Source organism: Mirounga angustirostris, unplaced genomic scaffold (genome assembly GCF_029215605.1).
Source record: "Mirounga angustirostris isolate CCGP_5_RB_7025 unplaced genomic scaffold, mMirAng1.0.hap1 SCAF_12, whole genome shotgun sequence".
NCBI classification, from domain to species: Eukaryota; Metazoa; Chordata; class Mammalia; order Carnivora; family Phocidae; genus Mirounga; species Mirounga angustirostris.
Genome location: NW_026991720.1, coordinates 464,664 through 486,450, shown reverse-complemented (window position 1 = coordinate 486,450; position 21,787 = coordinate 464,664). Strand labels below are relative to the sequence as shown.

Below are 21,787 nucleotides of genomic sequence, written 5' to 3'. Positions count from 1 at the left end.
CTCACCACTGGGTCCAACCCTTGGCTAGTTCTTCAGACGCCAGACCAACCAACACCTGTTGGTGGAACAACATTTGTTACAGTGGGTGGAGCAGCGCCTGCTCACGCCCCCAGTCCTCCCAGCCTTTCCAACCTCTTCCTGCCTCAGGACGGAACCCCCTCTCTGTTATCTTGAGGCTCTGTCAGTGTTTTGGGCCCTGATGACCCCCCATGAATGATACAGTGGATCACATCCAAGAGTCCACCCTGTATCCAGCAGTCTCAAAACTGAGTTTTTAAAAGAATCGGTGCAGGTAATTTACAGGGATATTGGCTCAAGTGCCATTCACGGCAGCACAGATGGGACGGATCACCGGTAACTGGATCCATAACTGAAAACTCCTCTTCCCCAACTCGGCCTCTTGTACATTTAATATTAAAGAATATATAATCTTATGCAAGAGTTACATGTGAGTTTAGACAAAGACTAGAATAAATTCAGAGAAATAAAGCCACTAATTTGTTAGATGAGTAATATGCCAATAATATGAATATGTAAAAACAATGAAAACTTAAAAATAATCTTCAAAAGGTACTCAGGTTTTAGACAACATGGTCTTTCATAGTCCACTATTTTATAAATAAGCATAATTACAGAGGAAGTTCACCCCTTTCCACTTATTTAAGTATGGTCTAAAAAAAAAAATGCACTTTGGGTAAGTGTTTAATGTTTATAAAATATAGGAACTGACCAAGGATATTTTTCAAACTTACTTTGCCAAGAAGCCCTTTATCTTTGGACAGGAAGCCGCCACTGTTCTTCACTGCTACATCCAACGTTCTCCTCTGTACCTCTGGTAATGAAACACTGAAATCAAAGCTGACATGGAAAAAAGAGGACCTTCCTTAAATTTCCCCATAATTTTATTGTATTTTATTGTAACTAAAAAATGACATTTCTGCTTATGAGACAGTTCCAAATGTTACACTGATTTTTTATTACACAGTTGAGTTCTGTTCAGTGTTTGGATCTGGCATTTCATGAAGACTCAAAAACATTTTTTTCCCATTATTTTCCAAACATACGTGGTGACTCTTGCACCCTAAATATGGGAAAGGCCCTCTTGCGTGTGGCTCCCTCACGCATGGGGAGGGCTGTTGTATTTAGTTATAAGGACGGGGGACTGTACGTTTGTAGGACACAGCAGAGGGTCCAGACCAGTTCACTCATCCAGGCCTAAAGACTACAGAACTCTAAATAAAACGCCTCGGTGAACGAACTAAGTGACACAGCCTCACGGAAGTGAACAGATCTGCAGTGCACTTTTTAATGGCTGAAGTCAGACGCCACAAACCAAAATGCCTCCAGGGCACCAAGTGGTGTCCTGGCCGGTGTCCGGCCATTGTGAGGCAGGGTCTCTGGTAAACCAGAGGACAGAGAGCCTTTCCATGGAGCTGGAGCAGCTAGAAACCCAGACTTACAGGTGGGGTCTCTGAATCCTTAAATGCTGGGGGCTAAGTGAGAACACTGTCAAAACACACCCACACCAGGATGTGGTGCACACCCGTCAGCTTATGACCTTGGTTTAGACAGAGTTGTTGGCATGAAGTTATGATAAAACGACCAGTCCCTTTAAAGATAAACGTAAACACAAGTGACAGTTACTTTGACACCATCTGACTTAATATTATTTCCCAAAATGCTGGTGGATTTTTAGCTACAGAGACTGTAATGTAAGGTACCCAGTTTGCACAGACTGAGGCTTCTTTAAATGTGGCCTGAGGCCCCCGGAGGCCCCCGAGACCCTCTCTAGAGATGAGCACATCAGACTGACAGCAGAAGCAGTAGGACCTTTATTTAGACAAACCATTAGAGAGATCTGCAAAAATGTTAAACAATAATGCCATTTATTTATATATTTTTTATTGTTTTGGAAACTAGTTTTTCAGAAGCATATTTTAAGATGTTATAGGTTTATTACTGTTCTTTAAAATAAAATGTAAAATTGAGCACTGGGTGTTGTACGTAAGTGATGAACCACTGAATTCTACTCCTGAAACCAATATTACATTGTATGTTCACTAACTAGAATTTAAATAAAAATCTGAAGAAAAAATTTTAAATTCTCAGTTTTTACTTATAACTCAGAAAAATCAATAGATACAACCCCATAAAATAAAGTTCTTTAAGGTCCTCATTCATGAGTCTCTCTTCCACAATGTTCACAATTTGGAATTACTATGTTTAGCGCTTCTAGATGAAGTTCAAAGTATTTATTTATTTATGCTGACAAGTCTGTAGGTGCTAATCTGGAGTTTTTCACTGATACTTCCCAACAGTGCTGGTTTGAATGTGTTAGTCATTCAAGAGTATTGATCGAGCCTTCCTTATTTGAGGATTCAATAGTCTGCCCCCCTTCCCCCCGCCCCACTGGAGTAAACACCATACCTCTGGTCAAACACGGGGTTCAGTGTTTTCTTTGACACGTGTGTTTTTCTCCTTCCTGATCTCCTCTTGTCTGGTAACAAATACATGCGGACATAGGGGTCAGAGCCATCTTCAGAGAAGGCAATGAGATTTCTTATGACACAAACCAGAGAACACTAGATATTAGAATCTAGGAAAATGACAGCGTCATGTTCAAATTCACTGTTCTAATTTCCCATTTATCTAAACCACTGAGAAGCACAAAGGAGCAAAGTGTGCTTCTGTCTTTGCCCTGTGCTCACTTGTTGGCGGAGGCGACTTCTGCCTCCATTTCTTGAGCCCAGTATTTGGGGGACATTCTGATACCTTGCTCTGCTTTGAAAATGGAAACTGCTGGTTTATCTTTCCACAGTACTTTACTGTCTGTCTTCTCCCAGTGAGGAGTATGGTCGGCCTTACAGCCAAGGGAAGCAGCCTTCCGGGAGGCCCCAGCGAGGCCACACACCCTCCTCCGTGCCGGCTCAGGCTGCTCACTCCACTCTCTGTCCTTCGCTCTCCCGAACCTTTCACCTCCTTTGTGCAGCCCACGCTGCACTTCTCCTAGGACAACTGGTCTGAGCCAAACACAGTCGAGCATTTAATTACATGCAACCACTTCAAATTATGCACTTATTGATCAACCTGAAAATCTACTTAGGGGATTATCTGGTGAGAGTCCTCTATGACAGTAATTACCTCACAGCAAGAATACATAAGGTGCTCAATAAACAGGTACAAAACTGAACCCTACATTTATATAGTATTTCTAAATGTCACTAATTCTAACTTCCTATGTTTCTAACAGTCTTTTATAAGATCCAAATATTTATGTCATGCATTTTATATAACTTCTACCTAAATGGGAAATAATTAGTTGGCTGCATACTATCATCACTAATCTAATACAAATTAAAGCAACACTGTCATCTCATGTTACACTTACTAAATTAGTACACTGCACAATAAACTGTTCTCGATTGGGGGGGTAGGGTGGGAAAGGCACACCTGTACCCTTGGGTGCCAATGTCAACTGGTATGCTCCAGAAATAGCTTGAAAGACTATTGGCAATACCTATCATGACCCCATAAACTTTTCTGGATCCTTTGAATTGATACAAACTTACTCCTGGAAATTTAATCCCAAAGAGACACTTCAAGAAAAAAGAAAGATATGTTCGTTACTATGTTACACGTGGGCAATCTAAACATCCAGGATGGCAGCTGAAGAGTGTATTACAAAGCAACCAAAATGGTTATGAATAGAAGATACTTATGAAACAATGTCGAGAACAAAGCAAGAATACACCACTGAATACTAGGATTACAGTACAACCTCATGACTTTGTTCTTTAAAGATGAAATAAATTCGTCTATTTGGTGAGGCTAGAATTCAGTATTTTGTTCCCCATGTAATGGCTACCCTGGGGCCCCAGGGTGCCCAGCTCACCTGCAGGAGTGTACCACCACCACGAGCTTGTTTCTCTGTGAGCTGTGCCGGATGGTCAGCTGGATCTGCCCCAGGGGCGACTGCCCCAGGGTTGTCCCACTGGGGAAGCAAAGCAGAAAATTACGGCTCTCCTCAGAACTGAAGGCCTGTGCGTCACTGGCACAAGAAGGAACCAAATTACCCATGGACTTGAACAAAATTTGAACTTCGGACTCTTAATCAACCAGCTGAACCCACATTTCAAATGAGGCTCCAACATAAGTTAGTCATTCAGAACTGATGAGACTCGGAGGTCTCCTAATTACAAACATCAATTCCGTCACTACCCAAACCTACGTATGCTTTCTCAAAGCCCCACACGTTGCTTGCTCTGATTTTTACTGGCAGCCTCTCTGACAAAACACTAGCCCTCGCTCGCTCTCTCTCGGGGTTGAAGCACAGACTCCCAAGGCCACCAACGGCTTCCCCAGCGCAACATCCCCCAAGATCATCCCAGCTACTCCCCAGATTTGGCTCCTGATAAAAAGTACTTTCGTATTTAAAATTGCAGGAAGGGACTGGCTTCTTTTTTCCAAAATAGTGGACGTGAGAAGGTACGGAGGAAAAAAGCGTGCTGAGTGTGGGTCACAGACCTGCATGCTTCCTCTACCCCCAGGAGCACTCATTTCATCTCTGCCTCCACTTCCGATTCCTCAACACACCTCTGAGAACAACAGACAGGAAGAATGGCTTCAAAGGGCAAGTTTACTCCTTCCGCTGGGAGGAAAAGGCTAACATCTGAAGCTTGTGGTAACTGTAAGCTGTTTTCCTCCTTCTCTCAAGAACCCTGGGGCACATCTTGAATCTGAACACTAGACAACAACGGCCAGTGGTCGTAACGCTGAGCACACAGGACCTGTTCTTAGAGCCCAGACACAATCGCTGTGCTGAGAGCACACATCAGATCTAGATCCTGCCTTCCTGGTCTGAGGACAGCCACACCACGGCTTCAGACCCTTTCCTATTCATGGAACCTGTTACCCCACTGCTTCCTGATCCTCAAATGAGCCAAATATTGGGTCCTAGAAAACGGCAGGTTTATTTTCAAAGTCAAAGACTCAGTGAGCAAAAGGCCAAAGCCACGTGAAGTTCTTTTAGCTAACTTAAGATGATGTTCCCTCCCTACAGCATGAAAGGTGTGTGCTCTGGTTTGACAAGAACAAAGGGGATGGGACGTCTAGTTACTTCTCTAGCTGCCGCAGTCTCTGCCGAAGCTCCTGGGTGGCGATGGGCAGTGATACGTCTGAGGCTATGCTTGGGGTGGGCTCCTTGACGGAGACATGGCTGGGCGAGCAGGTGGCACTGGCCTGAAGGCTGGAGGAGCTTCTGCCCAGGTCTCGTGGCCCCTGGGGGCTGGCCTCCACAGGCTGGGCTCTCTCTTCCACGCCAGGCTTATCGCCACTCCCAATGACTGGCGTGCACGGGGCTGTGTTGCTGTCACTGGAGCCTGGAGATGCAGACATCTGAGATCTCACCGATATTTTCCTCCCCTCCTTAGAAATAGAGGGTCGCTTTACTTGAGCTGAGTGTTGGTGGTCTGGAGACCTTTCTTGCTTTTCGAGTTGGAGTACCTAGGGGTGGAAATAAACATGAAGTTAAGATCAGGGACGCTAGAACAGCCTGCTACCCGAATGGCTTCAGATTTATTCATTTGCAAATGCTTCTTTAAAAGTCGGCACAAAACATTATAAACAGTCTAGTGTATGTCCAGCTACTCTATTATTAAAATAACGCCATATTACAGTCAGTTTAGAAAAAGCAAAGTCTAATGAATCAAAGTATCACTTCCACGATGTGAACGTCACATCTGTGTGCTCTCTTCAGCCTCCTCCATTTGCACGCATTCCTGCACAGTTGTGGGGTGCAGTCACTGCTGGGTGAGCCTGAGCCGAGTGCCCCTGAGCACGGATGAGAGGCGAGGACACCCTCTCCGGGGGGCCACCACACAGAGCAGCCTCCATGCGGGAGCAGGCCTCGCGCTCCCTGGCCTGTGTGAGCACGCGGACCCTTTGCTTTGCTGGCTTTCATCTGTAGTGTCCGGGTGTGCAATACTCCACTGAGCAGAGCCTGCACTCACAAACCCTGCACCCTGGGGTTCCTGTATCAGTGTCACCTTTTCCCGCTTTTATAAAATAAAGCTGCAGAAAACATCTTCATGTTCGTGGTCTGCATTGTGTCTTCCTCCTGAAAGTCAGATTTGCAGAGAAAGGGTTCTTGGTTCAAGGGGCCCTATCGCTTATGGCCTGGAGACACTGCAGGCCTTTCTGGAGAAACTGTGCCGATCCCCAGAATTGGGACCAAGTGCAAAGAGACCATGTACACTGCACCCTCCACTAAGTCTGCTTTAATTTTTTAAAAAGTGGGTTCTTTTTAATTTGCATTTTAAAAGTCAGTGAGTTTTAGCATTTTTCATGTTTGCCAACTTTATTTTGAACATTCCTTAGACACTCACAAGAATCATTGTCTATTTTAGACAAAAAAATTTTTGTTTCTAATTTCTACCACCTTGTAGAATTTTATTAAATTTTCTCTCCTGAATGACCTTTGAAAATTTAATTTGGCCTGCTCAAGCAATCTGGAAATACCAGCTTGGGCAGAGGTCTGGGTCCAGGCCTCAATCAGCTCTCCCTTAGGCACCTGGAAACCGTCAGCAGTGGTTTCCTCGCTCCCCAGGTGAGTGCCCCGTGCCCTCCGCCACACGCTGGGGCAGGGCCCGCGAGCGTTGGCAGTGCTGCCTGTCTCCCCGTCCACTCCTGCACGTGCAGCAGACCCTGCTGAGCACAGTACCCTGAGGGCGATCTTCATCTTCAGAGTGCTGTTGGGACCTGAATTACTGAGCTGGAATCGCTGGTTCATGGTCATGTCATCGCTGGTGAGCAGCTGACTGAGAGGGATCTTCAGATGCCCCAGAGAACACTGATGCTGTTCATCTTTGACCTGAGGGACACACGACAGAACACACTTAGCTCTGAAGGTAAAGACAGAAAGCAGGGGCACCTGGGTGGCTCAGTCATTAAGCGTCTGCCTTCGGCTCAGGTCATGATCCCAGGGTCCTGGGATCGAGCCCCACGTCAGGCTCCTGGCTCAGCGGGGAGCCTGCTTCTCCCTCTCCCTCTGTCTCTCCCCCTACTCATGCCCCCCCCCCCGTGTCTCAAATGAATAAATAAAATCTTCAAAAAAAAAAAAAAAAAAAAAAAAAGACAGAAAGCATTTAAATGTCCAAAATCCAGTCTTTAAAAAAAAGCACTTCCGCCATCTCTGGGTAGGGTTCTCATAAATGACTGACACAATGGACACCCTCAGAACTGTGATGAGTGAGGTTACGGTGTGTTCAAGCCCCATGTGCCTGTTAATTCCTCACCACACAGTTATAATGAGCACAAAAGGAACACTGTGTTTTAGGAATCCATTAGAACCCTGAGTTGAGAGGCAGCAGTCTACACAGATCTGAAGATTAGGAAGACACATCTTAAATTCTGTGAAAATGGTGACAATACACATTCATGGTGATGCGTCTATCAAGTTTCTACTGGTGATACTCGTTTATGGAGAAAAACATTTCTAAGTGCCTTTTATCTTTTAAAAAGATTTCATTTATTTATTTGACAGAGAGCACAAGCAGGGGGGAGCAGCTGAGGGAGAGGGAGAAGCAGGCTCTCTGCTGAGCAAGGAGCCAGCTGTGGGGCTTCATCCCAGGACCCTGAGATCATGACCTGAGCTGAAGGCAAGACACTTAACCAACTGAGCCACCCAGGAGTCCCTTAAATAAATAAAATCTTAAAAAAATAATAAAATTGAAGATCTTTTAATTATTTGAAAAATAGTACGATTTATGAAGAAAAAATTAGCTAGAGAAATACAAAATACAACAATTAGCTAAACATATATATTCCGTATAAAACAGAATGTAGAAATATAAAACAGCAAACACAGGATAATGGACCAGGCTGGGCATGACCGACAGTCAAGGAGCTAACCCTAACCCCACTGCAGGACATGCCCTCTCAGACCTCACGATCTCAAGAGGCTGGGGAACGAAGTCAGAGTTGTACAAGCCAAACAGAAAATGAAAGCCCTTAAAATTCTCAAAGACTGAATGCTGGGAAATAGGACATAACCAAAAAAAGGGGGGGGGGAAATTAGGATTGTTTAGACTGGTATGTTTAGTATGCCGGCAACGGGAATGAGCACACAAGCTGTGAGATCCACTTGGCGCTTTCCTTGAAGCTAAGCTAATGTGACAGGAGGGCAGAATATATGACCACTGAGAGTAACAGGCGTACATTCAGGAAGCTCGGATTCCTCCCAAGTATATAATTTATATATATTATATATGTTCAAACATGCAGAGGACTTCTACTTCTGGCCACGATGAGTAGTAGCCAGACCTAAATTTATCACCCATGTTAGCTTAAGAACCAGACAAAACGTTTGGGATGATGGGTTCTAGGCTGGACAACGTGAGACACTGGACACAGGAGTGCCCTGAGAGCATGGAAACCAAGTGAGATGAGCCTGACAACTATTTCCTGCCTAGATGGTGTCCAGGCCATGGTTCTGGCATGAGGACCCCAGAGAGATGTGAGTGGTTGCCCTGAGTGAAGAAGGGTGAAGAAATCAGGGAGCAGGAGGTTCCAGAGAGAGCTGGAGGCCTCTGAAGACCCCTCATCTTCAGCCAATCAGCACACAAGGGAGCAAACTACCTGAGGCCAGGAAAGATGCCCCAGCAGAAGCAGGGGACAATTCCCAGAGCACAGGGCTGCAGACAGTATCCATTCCAAACAGGGATGAGAAATCTCATAACATTAGGGCTCAGATTAGCAAGGCCACAGGATCCCAAGATTAAAGGCTGTCAGGCCTGCCTAACAAAACTTAAATCAAACCTTGAAAGGCTCAGTGTCCAAGTTACTTACTTGCAAATGAGAACAAAGCTCCAAAATATTTGAAGGAATACAAAAACCCAGCACTCAATAATGTAAAATTCACAATGAAAAATGACCAGGCAACCAAAGCAGCAGGAATATATGACCCAAAATGAGGGAAAGTAATTTGTAGAAGTAGATCCAGCAATTATACAGATGACAGAATGAGTAACAAGGCACCAAAGACTCTCACACACTAAACACGAGAAGGTACAGGAAAGACACGGAAGAGAAAAAGATCCAAATGTTTACTTCTAAGATGAAAAATATGTCTGAGATGAAAAACACACAGGATGGGATTGACAACAGAAGAGACACTTGAGGCAGGGAAAAATCTGAGGAAGTACTGGCCAAAAATTTTCTAAACTTTAACAACAGCAGACTTTTCATCAGAAACAATGCAAGACAGTCCTTTAAGAAAATAAAACTGATAAACCTTTTGCCACACTGATCAGGGGAAATAGAGGGAACAGGAAAATTACCAATATCAGGAACAAGAAAGGGGACATCTTCCTGGGACATTAAAGGGATATTCTGAATAATGTTGTGCCAAGAAATTCAACAATTTAGATGAAATGGATGAATTCCTTGAAAGGCATAAATAAAAAAAATCATCAAGAAAAAATAGATAACCTAGACAGATCTATATTATTGGAAATTATTTTGTATTTAAATGCCTTCTTATAAAACTACAGGCCAAGATGGCTTCACTGGTGGAATTCTCCAAGCACGTGAGGAAAAAACCCAATTCTACATAAACTCTTCTAGAAAAATACCCAGGAGAGAACACTGACCAAATTGTTCTATGAGGACAGCATTACCCTGATACAAAAACTAGCATTATAGGAAAACAAATTTATAGATAGTATCCTTCATGACTAAGATACAAAAATTCATCACAAAATTTCAGCAAGTTAAATTGAATACATAAAAAGGATACCTCATCATGACCAAGTGGAGTTTATCCCCAAATAAAGGTTTGCAAGGTTTAACATTTGAAAATCAACAATATATTTTACCGTATTTACAAACATAAAAAAAAAAAAAAGCTGTATGATCATCTCAATAGCTTTAGAAAAGCTTTTGAGAAAATTCAACATACATTCATGAAAAAAACACTGAGCAAACTAGTTAGTAGCTGGAGTAGAAGAAAACTTCTGAAAACAACAGACTTAATGGTGAAATCCTGAGGCTCTCCCCTTAAGATTGGGAAGGAGGCGAAGATGTCTACTCACTCCAGAGGTGGGAGGGCCACGGCAGGGTAACAAGGCAAGAAAAGGAAGTGAAAGGTACCCAGACTGGAAACACAGAAGTAGAAGTGACATCATTAGCAGAAAACGTGACTGCCATATAGAAGGCAATCCTAAAGTATCCATAAAAAGCTGAGAATAACCAAGTACAATATCAATATACAAAAGTCAGCTGCATTTCTAGATACTAGAAACAAGCATCAAAAGTTGAAAATTGAAAAAAAATTACATGTCAAAAGGCATGAAATACTTAGGGGTAAGTCTGACAAAGATTTATCGATTATGATGATAAGTCCCATAAATTATACTCTTTACATCTGTGCAGTGACTTGTATGTTGGTTATATTTCTACAATTCTATTAAAAAATGCAAATAAAATACCTCAACTTCAAGGTCCTGGCGCTTGGGATTGTGAATGAAGAAGGTGAAGTTTTCCTCCCACACAGGTTCATTGGTTTTGTATCGAATCTGAAAGAAATGACCAAATATCAGCTCTGTGATATTTTATGTGGAAAAGAGCTACCAAGACTTTGTTTATTCATTTACTGTGTTTGGAAGCTTAGGATGACTTTAATTAAATTCCAAGACATTTATTTACTGAGCATGTGCTATTATATATTAATTGTGAAAGTGTTCAAAGATGGAGATGGTCCAAAGTGGGTCAGGGAAATTAACTGTTAGGAAATTCCAACTGTATGCCCACCCCAATGACAAGACCTCATCTGCTCTGTCTGCCCTCTGTTCTACCTCTTCCTCTACATAATGCTGGTAAGTCACGAAGCTCCCTAAACTGTGAACATTTAAAAGTGAGCAATGGCCTATAACTTTAAATAATTCCTGAAATGCTTTTCTTATATTAAGAAAGCGGAAGACGTTACAGCAACAGTAATGCCTCTCAATTCTTGAATAGAATTGTGTTTATTGAATTTCAAGGACTGTTGGTTATCTTTCAAACAACATATTTACAGAGCTTTCAAAGGAAACTTAGAAATTTATCCCATGTCATTTATCCATGAAATCAAGCAAAAAGCATATTATATTTTTTAGTGTTATTTTTAAAAATGAACAATATATTTGTTAACCCAATAAAGAAGTATGGCTATCTATGAGTTGCCTGATTTGAGAAAACAAGAGAAAGATATGGAAATCAATGATCTCAAACCTATAACATCAGCCAGCTGACTGTTCGCATCTAAAACCGGCGACAGTGACATCACAGGAAACTAGTGAGAATCTTACCTTGCTCTCCTGGGCCTTGTGTCCAACTGACATCTGGACAAGAGGGTTTGGATTGCTGTTTATTTTCTTCCCTGACTATCCAAAAACAAAACCAGACAAAATAAGTAAGCATACACATCTTGAAATGGGGCTTACTAAAAAGGAGATTATTGGCTCATATTAATAATAATTTTTATTTATTTCTGATACTTCAGTTACAGGGAATATCTGGGAAGAATTTAATCGGAAAATAATTGCTGAGCATATCCGAAAGCAAAATTGTTATCTACCATGAGATAAATTAAGAAAATTCCCGTTTGTATATGACTTTTAAATGCTAAGGTCTTTTATTTTTAAAGCAAGTTACTTTGGAAAAATGAAATCTTCCAAAAATCTTTAATGCTAATTCCAGCTCTCAAAATTTATCTTACTCGCATAAGAAGATAAGTGCAGCGAATGGAAACAGAAAAGCATGAGGAAGGGCAAACGGAGAAATGTACAATTCAGAACAGTCCGCTGGTTGAAATAATAAAAATACTACAAAGTATGAGAGATGTCTTCATGTTTTTAACTTAGTACATTCTGTGCAAACATGTAGCTATCAGATATCAAATCTTGCTTACCAGCTCCTAAGTAATTCTGACTGGAAGAATAAACATCAATCTAGAATTGCATTAAATTAAGTACATATAAATATGAGAAAAATTCAGGAATAAGAAAAAAATGGTAAGAAGCATACTTTAGCAGACAGGTGATAGAACATCGTAAAACACAACATACATGGGACATGAGGTTTATTTATAACTTAGCCCCACAAGAAGATGCAGTTAAATATCTGTTAGTGGGAATTTATTAGAAGGTCACAAAAGTATTTTTTAGTTAAACAATTTCAGAGTCAATCCTCAACACTGCAGCAATGACAGAAGTAGGCATCAAATTCATATGATTATCAGAATAAAATATTACTGGCCCAAACATACTGTGGTAATTTATTTTCTGGTTCATCTTTTTGATGAGAATAAATTCTGCAAAATGAAATAAATATTGTTAAAAAAAATACCCAAGGCTATAGACTACTATGGCAGAGAATACTAACTTTTCCCCTAAATCCTTCCTTTAATAATGGAAGCCCGGAGTTCCACCTGAGCACAAGTCCTCTGTACATGAAAATTCTGTTTCTGAACTTCCCTTGCAGTTGGGTGTGGCCAGGTAACAGTCTGGCCTTCAAGGAGGGGCATCCTCCCTTTGCAATGATGCTACTTTGGCTGGAGGAACTGAACGGCAGAGCTGAATGGCAGCACTATGGGCCAGGATTCTATTACATTCCAGGGAAGTAAAACTGTCTTAGGCTACAGTGGCTTCTGATACAGCAACTGCATTGATACAAAAACTGCTTCTTGGCTAATGTAAGTTACTTCATCTCTGAAAAAGTAGCCATCCGTTCCTAGAGTTACTGTACCTTATCAATTCTGAGACACACTTTTTTTTTTTTTAACTTTCTAACATCCCTTGAAAACAGAATGAAACTTACAGTTGGTAACTTTATGTACCTGTTTTTATGCAGGTCCCAATTGTGAGATAGTTGTTCTTGCTTTAACTGATTTATTTTGCTTCCATTTTCCTTTTGTTGTGTGTGACATAATAAAAATCTGTATTTATCCTAAGCCTAAAAATTCTTCCAATAAACATAAACACTATCAAGCCTTAATAGGAACTTTTCTTTCTTGTGGTACATAAAATAATGGTGTATTTTTAAATGATGTTTTAGATTTCATGAAATAAGGTAAAATCACTAAGTCTTCTACCATGATGCAATATTCAAAATGCATGAGCACAAGTCAGATATATAAATAAAATGAAAATATGAGTTTTTATTTTTTTAAACATTTTATTTTAAGTAGTCTCCATGCCCAACGTGGGGCTTGAACTCACAACCCTGTGATTAAGAGTCACATGCTCTACTGACTGAGCCAGCCAGGCACCCCAGAAATACGAGTTTTTAAGTTAGACTGTCTCGAATTAAATTTCAGCTGTTTGCAAATGATTATTGAGACCTACATATTTCATCTATTTGCACCTTGGTTTTCATGTCTAAAAAATGGACACAATAGCAAAAAAGCCAGGTTTAAATGGAATGATGTCATAACAACTAATAGCTACACTGAGCTCTTTTACATGCATGATCTTATTTACGGATACCCCAAAAAAGACCGTATCACTTCCAGTCTGTAAGTAACCGAGGGCTGAACATCTTGCTGTAGCACACACGGATGAGTAGGCCAGACTGCAGTCCAAACCCAATCTGCCTTCATGCCAACCATAATGTCTTGCTGGTTAATGACCCTCAGATATCAAAGAAATGGTGAGGAGAGACTGCTGATCTAATTCCTTCCAGTGTTCTGGGAGCAGTTATTTCAACTGCCGTGCTAACTAGTACTGCAAAGGAGTAAATCACTGGTAGGCCACACTTCATCTCAGGGTAGGTAAGGGCTTAATAAGTATTAGGTCAGAAAGCAGACGCTGTTTGTCTTCCTCACTTTTAAAATTGAACTTATTTTCCTATATGAAGCTGATAAAGAACCATTCCTGATCCCTTTGGATAGAATTTTCTTAACACAATTAACATTTAATCCACCCCTCCCCAAATATTTAAGCCTAAAATGTTCAAAGAAATCAGAGAAAAAATAAAAAAACACTGTAAGTCATGGAAAAGTTAACAATTTAGCCAGAAAATACATGTTCATGTTGTTTTAGGGAGTGGAGCTTAGTTTTCAATATACCTCATTTAATGAAATTTAAAGCTTCTCGAAAGATCTGTCACCCAAACCCAGCAGCACCAAAAGCCATGAGGTCACCGACTAAGAAACAGCCCTAACTCAGCATATTGGAAGAGGTGATTTCTAAATGGATAGTCACAGTGCACAAGGAAGAAATGTCTGGAAATCATAATCTAGAAACTGGTTAAGTTTTTAAATAAACCTTCTATTTCACCATTTTCACAAATTCAAATCCAATTAAAATGCAGATGATTTAAAACCATCTTAGATACTGCTGCCTAAGGCCAATAGGACAGAAGTCTAATTTATCACATTGGTACTTTATAAAATTTATCTTCAAACTTGACAAATTCTTCTAACTACTAATTCTTGGGTAACAAAAAGGATTCCTCTAACCAGACAACTGATTACTACATTAGTAGGGAGGCAATTTGTCAATAGACCCACGAAAATTAAAAAGCATCATCTCTTTCAATATGTTTCAATTAACTTTTCAAAGGGAAGCTATTAGTTTACCTTTAAAGCTTTCTGAACTGCAGACTTCTTCAAGACATCAGGGTTAAATTCTAATGGGTTACTCTTTCAAGTCAGAAGAAAATGAATATACCAAGGGTTAATAAAACATGCAATGAGGAGTTTATGTAAGGTTAATGACACGAAAATTTATGAGAACGAAAAAATCTTTAAATGAAAATCACCAACAAGAATGACACAAAAAACCAGTAGAACTCATTTTTAGCACATAAAATTCTCTATGCCCAAGATTTTATCTTAGAATAAGCCTTTATAAATATCAAAACACATTTCCTCTAGGATTACTACGATCCTTTAGGATTACTGTTCTTTTTATACTCCCAGCCCTCTTGTCTTTGAGATATGAAAAACCCAGGAGTGACACTTTAAGAAAGGGTTCTATTTACTATCCTTTACTTGAATAAACCCCTAAAATATCAACCATATATACAATACAGGCTTTACCTAAACTACAAACGAATGGGCTCTATATGCCCAAATTGCTCTCAAGTCAGCTCATACCCTAGCCTAGCAGATGCTATTTTACTTCCTTCTGAAATTTACCTTCTTTGTGCAAGACCACAGCAGGGGTGGGCCTTCTCTACTTCACTCCCATTCTCTTCCAAGCATCAAATGCAGAAGCTGATCACATCATTTCAAAAGTCTGTCCTGGCTTTAAAGTTCTATTATTATGGGTTTTATGTTCTACTTTTATTGACTTTTAAAAAAATTCATTACTTTCTTGCCTTCAAGAGGGCAAGACTGAGTTGTTTCACAAGCTCCTTCCAGGACTAACATTTAAGATTAAAGATTTTATCATGTTAGTTGTAATTACCTTCATATGACAAACTGCTTTTATTATGTTTTCATTAAACAGCAGATTTCATAACGAAGAAAGATGGACAACTAGCTTCCCTGCCTCCTGTGGCCATGGCAGGCTGCTCCAGATGAGAAGATAAAAACATTTGGCCAAAAGGAATTAATGTGACATAAAGGCCAGATCACTGAGGTGGCCTGCGGAGCTTCAAAAATACGGCACCCACCAGACTGGACTCTAGCAGGAGCCTGGACAGGTGAGGCTGGGACCACTGCGCTGAGGTGTGAGGACTGACAATCTTCAGGTGTCATAAGAACCTTTTCTGAAGCTCACTTTGGATAGATGTAATCTAGGCTAAGTGCACATATTATTCTGACATGCATCAGTGAAAGCAACACGAGAGAGGCCGTGGTGCAGGTCAGGGTGCTAGAGGAGCACTGTGAGATCGTGGGAAGCTGCACAGGCTTGAAGGAGAGACAGGCCAGATCACACTGGTGCACTCATACAAGCCCACTGTGAGCCCTGGATGTTACTGCACCTCCCACCCTTGGGCTGTTTCCCATAAGTGGAAGCAGTAACAGCTACCTGTATTTTTTAAAGACTTTTGTTTTTAAGTAGTCTCTACACCCAGTGTGGGACTTTAACTCACAACCCCGAGATTAAGACTTGCATGTGCTCCCAACTAAGTCAGCTGGGTGCCCCCGCTTTGTTTTTAAAGATTTTAAAGTAATGCCACCTGTACTTTTAAAAAGTGAGATGGCACCTAGCATCATCAAACCCAATGGTCTTCACATTATATAGCTAGCATTTTTATGTATAAAGTAGGCGACAGTGTGAACACTCATCTTAGATAAACTCCATGGACAGCTCTGTGAACTTACAAACTTGAAGTGATAATGAATTCACTTTAAACTAGGATGGAGTAGACAGTGGAGTTCAAATTCCAGCTCTGCTACTGACCAGCTGTGATCTGGGGTCTCCAACCTCAGTCCCTCACAGTCTATGTGTTGTCTTAGTTTCCTTATTTGAAAGGTGATCATGAGGGCCTGAGACTAAATGAGGCATACAGCTAGAGACCGTGGAAGGTGCTCAGCAAATGTAGGCTATTGTGTAAATCTCAGGTTGTAAAGCTGCTTAGCCACTGGGAGCCAGAGAACACCCTGAGCGTTCCAGTTTCAAATTCAGCCCAAAATTTGATCAAAAGAAGGAGGGCAAAGTGCTGACAGTCTACATTGTCAAGGGGCTGTTTCCAGTACGGGAGAAAGTCCCGTAGTGCTAAGCGTTTACAGATGGCCTCCCTGGTGGTAATGCACACATAGGGTTGGAGTAGGTAGAAGCTAAGAGTCCATTGTGCCTGGCCTTTATTAGAAATACCAACGGTCTCAGGCCTTTGGGGGAAAACAGAAAGCAATGATTTAACTTCACACTGAAAACCAATGGGTTAAAAAAGAAAAAAGGTAATCAAATCCGTTCAAATTTATTTTATAAAACATTTTAGTGATGCCTATATTTGAATCATTGAGCAGTACTAGTATATGATTTTGATAATGCTGGAGGAAAGGTAGTTTTGATAACCTAGCAATGTCTTAGCTAAATATTATAAAGCAATTAAAAAATCCTGACACAAGGTCAGAAATATTTCCTTTAAAAAAAGCAGTTACAGAATGAGAAAAGGTAACTTAGGGAAGCTACCGCAGACCAACAGAGTTTGCGCGGCAGAGGCATTCTGCCGTCTACAGACACGGCGTACGGTACAACTTGCCGCTAAGAAACACCCGAAACAGAAAGGCATTGTATGAAAAAGTGACAGAGAACGGTTGCAATAGGCAGCAGTGACCTCATTCTGACTTTTAAAATGTCTTTAAGAGGAACAAGCAAAGAGTGAGGAGACCGTGGTTACCATCTCCTACCTACGTGACTCTCAACAGCTCACCAAACCCTTCAGGGTCTTGATTTCCCTCAGCTATAAAATGGGACAAAATACCTATTCTTCAAGTTTTGCCCCCCTTCTTTTTTAGATAAGAATAAACTGAAAATGCACATGGAAATAGAAATGAAAACTCTTCAAAAATGCAAAGCACTACCACTATTAGATTCAAAGGCCAAAGAACTTTAAGGATCTCAGTAGTTACTGATTAAATCAGTCTAGAAAGAGTAACTTTCTAGACTAATGACTAAGCCACTGATGACCTTCTCTGACCTCAAAGCAAGTAAAAATCACTACCTGCTAAAAGCATCAAGAACAGTACCAGGAATCAAGGCCCCAGAGCAAGACCCCAGGAAACAGACATAATGAGATCAGAATCAGCTTCCCAAATAAGGGTTAGAAATGCTCAATTATCCGCTCCTGGAAATTCTTTCAAGTTCCTTAAGAGAAGCTGAGTCATAAACTCAATATATTTTTTTCTCCCTTAGGAGCACTGGTTAAAAAGTGAGGGAGAAGGTAAGTTTCCAGGGTAACAGGTGGACTTCTGTCTTCACTGACCATCCCTTCGGGCACAGTTGGCACCTTTCAGGAAAACCACATTCTGACACTTCTGTGTTTCGTCAGGAGGAAAAGTAGATTTAAGGAAGTTTTCTGAAAGCTTGCAAATAAATATTTACATCTCACATTGAGATGAACCACACGAAAATCAGTTTTAATCATTATGGCTTCATTTTTTCCTCAGAATTTTTATCTTTTTTTTATGGGTCGGTAGCAGCTTAGGAACATAAGGCTTCTTCATGACTCACCAGGTTTGTTCATCTCATCATCAGATGTAGTCACCAAAGTTGGTTACAGCAGTGTTACTTTTACAAAACAAGCACAAAAGAAACACACACACAGTAACTGAAATCATGCAAGAAAGTTAAAAACGCATGCCACACCATTCCACCACCGAGTAGATGGTGTTAGAAGTCCCAGCCCACATTCTAGCAGTCTCCATTAAAACAAAAGGAAGAAAGAACACTGGAGAACTCACAAATAGTGCTCTATAGACTGAGGTAGTATTTTCACAAAACACTAGTCCCGACGCTCGCCTCTCTTTTAAGTAGCCACACCCAAAGTTTCCCTCGTAGATACTCTTAGGAAAGTGGAAACAGGAGGAGAAAGCAAAGAATGGTGGATTGCGGTCAATGAACGCACAAGAAGCACTAATAAATAGGAGTGCAAAAGGCAGAGTCAAAGCATCCCACAGAAACGCAGGAGAACTGGTTGGCAAACGCTCCCGTTTAAAATAAACACCCAACAGGGCAGCGGTTTTGCAAAGATCCTTTGCCTCTGACAGCCAGAGCACACTTCATGCACAAAGTGTCATTTTAATAGATTAATAAATTTACTTCTGCTTTTGTTTTGCTTACGTGATGTTATTTAAATTTCAATTTAATGTGACAAAATACACAGTTCGAAAGAGGCCTAATTCCTTCTTGCCAATTCACTAATACTATTCCTTGTATCCTAAAATATACAACAAATTCACTTCCATCAGGGATTATAAAAGACTTTATAACAAACATTACTGTGATTAAAAACAAAAAAGTTCTGTATGAAAAATTCTGTAGGAAGGTTAAATAGTAACAAAATAACTTTCCCCAAGTTGAAATTATAACAGAAAAAGTCACAGAGTTCTAACTGGAAGACTAGCCAAAAGGTTAAGGTAACACTTTAAGAAAAAATAAGAATTTGTGAAGTTAAAGTCAGTCAAAAAACCTTCACTGAAATAAAGAGTACAATTATACATAATCACACACAGTGTTCAACTGTATCTTCCCAGTATAAAAAAAATGATCAATTACATTTTGTTAAAAACTTTAAATAAAAGAGATGCACAAAGTACCTTTATTTGCTTTTGAGCTAAGTGCAAGTAAAGCACCACCGTAAAGTCCTGAAAGCCACTAGTGAAACTAGGGTATGTATTTCGTGGGACAAAGGAACAGTCTAGCTGTGGTGAGGTGAGGCTAGGCACAGTCCAACAGGAGACACTCAGATGCAAACTGTGAAGGGCAGTGAACACTTGGCTTCCTCGTCTGTCTCTACCACGTGGATGCCAACAAGGGGAGGACACAGGGAGACTACACGCAAATGCGCTGGGATGGATGAGAATTTACTATAATTTGGGGGGGAAAACAGCCTGTATCTGTAGTCTTTCTTTCACCAAATGAAGTAAGAATGGCCATCTCTTGAATAAGTGAACTGGCACTAAAAAAAATATGATCAAAACAATGTATGTGTCTATAATGATCACATTATCCTAAATAGTGGGTTTAAAGTATGGTGATGGAGGATCACATCGGGCCTCACATGAATGGAAATAGTATGATTTTTCTTCCCCCCAGTTACAGTCATTACCTACGAAGGCTGTACTTCAGTTTTTTCTAAGAGCAAAGCAGTTCTGATGCAAATGAGTCGGAGCACTTGCTGTGGGCTGCAGGAGCCGAGTAGGACTAATCACCTGAGGCTCTACAAAGGCCCTGCTCTCCCAGCCTGCCCATCTGTCGTCCTACCAGCTACAGCCAGGATGGACTCTGGGCTTGTAGGCAGAGCTGCTTCATTTTATTCCCATGCCAAACAGACAATTTCCAAATCTTTAGGTCATCTATTTTAATAACTAGTGATTTTCTACAGAGTATCTTCTTCCCTAACTACCAGGCACATTCTTTTCCTATGTAATGGAGATTTCTTCATAAAACATGTCAGAGTAAGAATAATTCTGAACATCCTGGATAAATCCATAAGATGTATAAACCGAAATTATACTCATGAAGCAAATACATGCTGATCCCTCCCTCCCCCATGCTGCTCTCCCAGGTGGGAGTGAAGTGAAAACAGAGGAACAGTAACAGGTGACACAGTGTGGGTGAATGCAGCAAGATCTGCTACCAGGAAAGGAGCACCCAAGGGAGCTCCCATGGCATTACCTACCGGAAGGTTCCTTGCTGAATCCAAATACAAAATCAGCAATGAAGAGGAAAGACCATCATTGGCTTGGTCTTTGTCAGCCCTGATGTCTGTTAGCACCTATGAGAAAGAACAAAAAGCCTCAGCAGGTGTATTTCCACAGGATTTTAGACTATTTCTCCCTGATTAGGTCTGTAATGCTCAAGAAAAGAAGGAAGGTGGGGAAATAAACCATCCAATACATGCAACACAGAGAGAATGAACACAATAAATATACTTTAATGACAAGAATCTGTATGAATCAATTAAATAAAGCACAGGTGATCTGTGGCTCTCCAAACCCCCATACTCGAGTATATCAAGCACAAAATATGAAGATCTCATAAAACAGGTGGGAATGACGTGTACATCTTTCTATAAAAAAAAATTCCATTATCTTTAATTTACCCCTTATGTGACTGCAGTGACTTACTTAATTTAATCAAAATTACTGCTGCCATTTTTCTAAGCCAAGTAGAAACGCAACCTAAAGATACTAATCTTAGCTATGAGGGGCGGTTGTTGTCATGGGAAATACTTCACAGCACCTTGTCGAGGTTTGAAGCATTTGGCATTAATGTGAGCCACTCCAGTTTCAAGTGCAGTTTTCCTCTGGGAACCTCGTCCAGGGCGAACCACTGAAGAGAGAACGTGAACGTTCACAAAAGTTCTCCTGAGTCAACCTTTCCAGTCAAGCAGTTTCCACAAATGTCAAAGCTGCTCACTGTGACACCAACAGTTCCTGATTAACACTGAAGGACCGAGTCCCACCATATTTCGCTTTGCCCTTCGAATGAGCCGATGGCCCCAGAGGATGACAGGAGCAGTGGGCTGGAACTCGCCCAGCATTGCCACCACTCTGGAGTCAATACCATTTTCATCCCTAACTTACAGACAAGGATTCAAATGTCTTCTAGTACTGTCCAGCACTGTCAGGCTTCTACGTACGGACTTCAACAGAATTTATGGGCCAGGAGATAACATAACATTGATCCCAAATACTGAATTTCATTATCAAAGAAGTTAACATGTTTGTCTTTATGTCTATGTACTACTTAATAAAATAGTATACACGTGTTTCAGCTTAAACACCACAAAGCAGTTCATCGAAGATAATCCCCACTCAGTGTTAAGAGACTGCTCTGGGGAGTGCATAAGAAAATGTGTTACTTTGAAAGCAGTGGATCTCAGCACTTGTTCGGTTAATTATGCCCTACTTATCCCAATTATACCCATCTTTTAGAGGCCACCTCAAAATTTTCTTTTTTAATACGTTTTATTCTGACAGAAATATCGTGCTTGAAGTAGTGTCTGCTCGTTGTAAACTCCCACCGCCCTAAGGCGGCTTTCACGTGACAACTTCTCACTGACCGCACTGCGAGAGCTCTGTTACTAACTCCAGCTATCTTTAAAAAGCCCACTTTGGGGAGCTTCTCACAGG

The 21,787-nt window shown here is 40.9% G+C and overlaps 1 protein-coding gene and 1 non-coding gene across 3 annotated transcripts in view; both read right to left on the bottom strand.

Annotated features, from left to right (window-relative positions):
• The window catches only part of ESYT2 (extended synaptotagmin 2), an 82,172-nt gene that overhangs the window by 2,833 nt on the left and 57,552 nt on the right, over nucleotides 1-21,787 (bottom strand). The window contains exons 12-22 of one of the 2 annotated variants that reach the window (XM_045863959.2): nucleotides 20,895-20,984; nucleotides 20,332-20,427; nucleotides 14,615-14,677; nucleotides 11,343-11,417; nucleotides 10,485-10,571; nucleotides 6,719-6,868; nucleotides 5,117-5,502; nucleotides 3,893-3,991; nucleotides 2,428-2,559; nucleotides 753-858; nucleotides 6-55 (exon numbers count right to left, since the gene is read on the bottom strand). In XM_045863959.2, coding sequence (XP_045719915.1) covers nucleotides 6-55; nucleotides 753-858; nucleotides 2,428-2,559; nucleotides 3,893-3,991; nucleotides 5,117-5,502; nucleotides 6,719-6,868; nucleotides 10,485-10,571; nucleotides 11,343-11,417; nucleotides 14,615-14,677; nucleotides 20,332-20,427; nucleotides 20,895-20,984 — 1,334 coding nt within the window. The remainder of the gene's footprint in view (nucleotides 1-5; nucleotides 56-752; nucleotides 859-2,427; nucleotides 2,560-3,892; nucleotides 3,992-5,116; nucleotides 5,503-6,718; nucleotides 6,869-10,484; nucleotides 10,572-11,342; nucleotides 11,418-14,614; nucleotides 14,678-20,331; nucleotides 20,428-20,894; nucleotides 20,985-21,787) is intronic. The other variant, XM_045863960.2, reaches the window with a different exon arrangement.
• TRNAK-CUU (transfer RNA lysine (anticodon CUU)) lies at nucleotides 13,229-13,301 on the bottom strand. Its single transcript has one exon. It is a non-coding gene; the product is annotated as a tRNA-Lys (tRNA).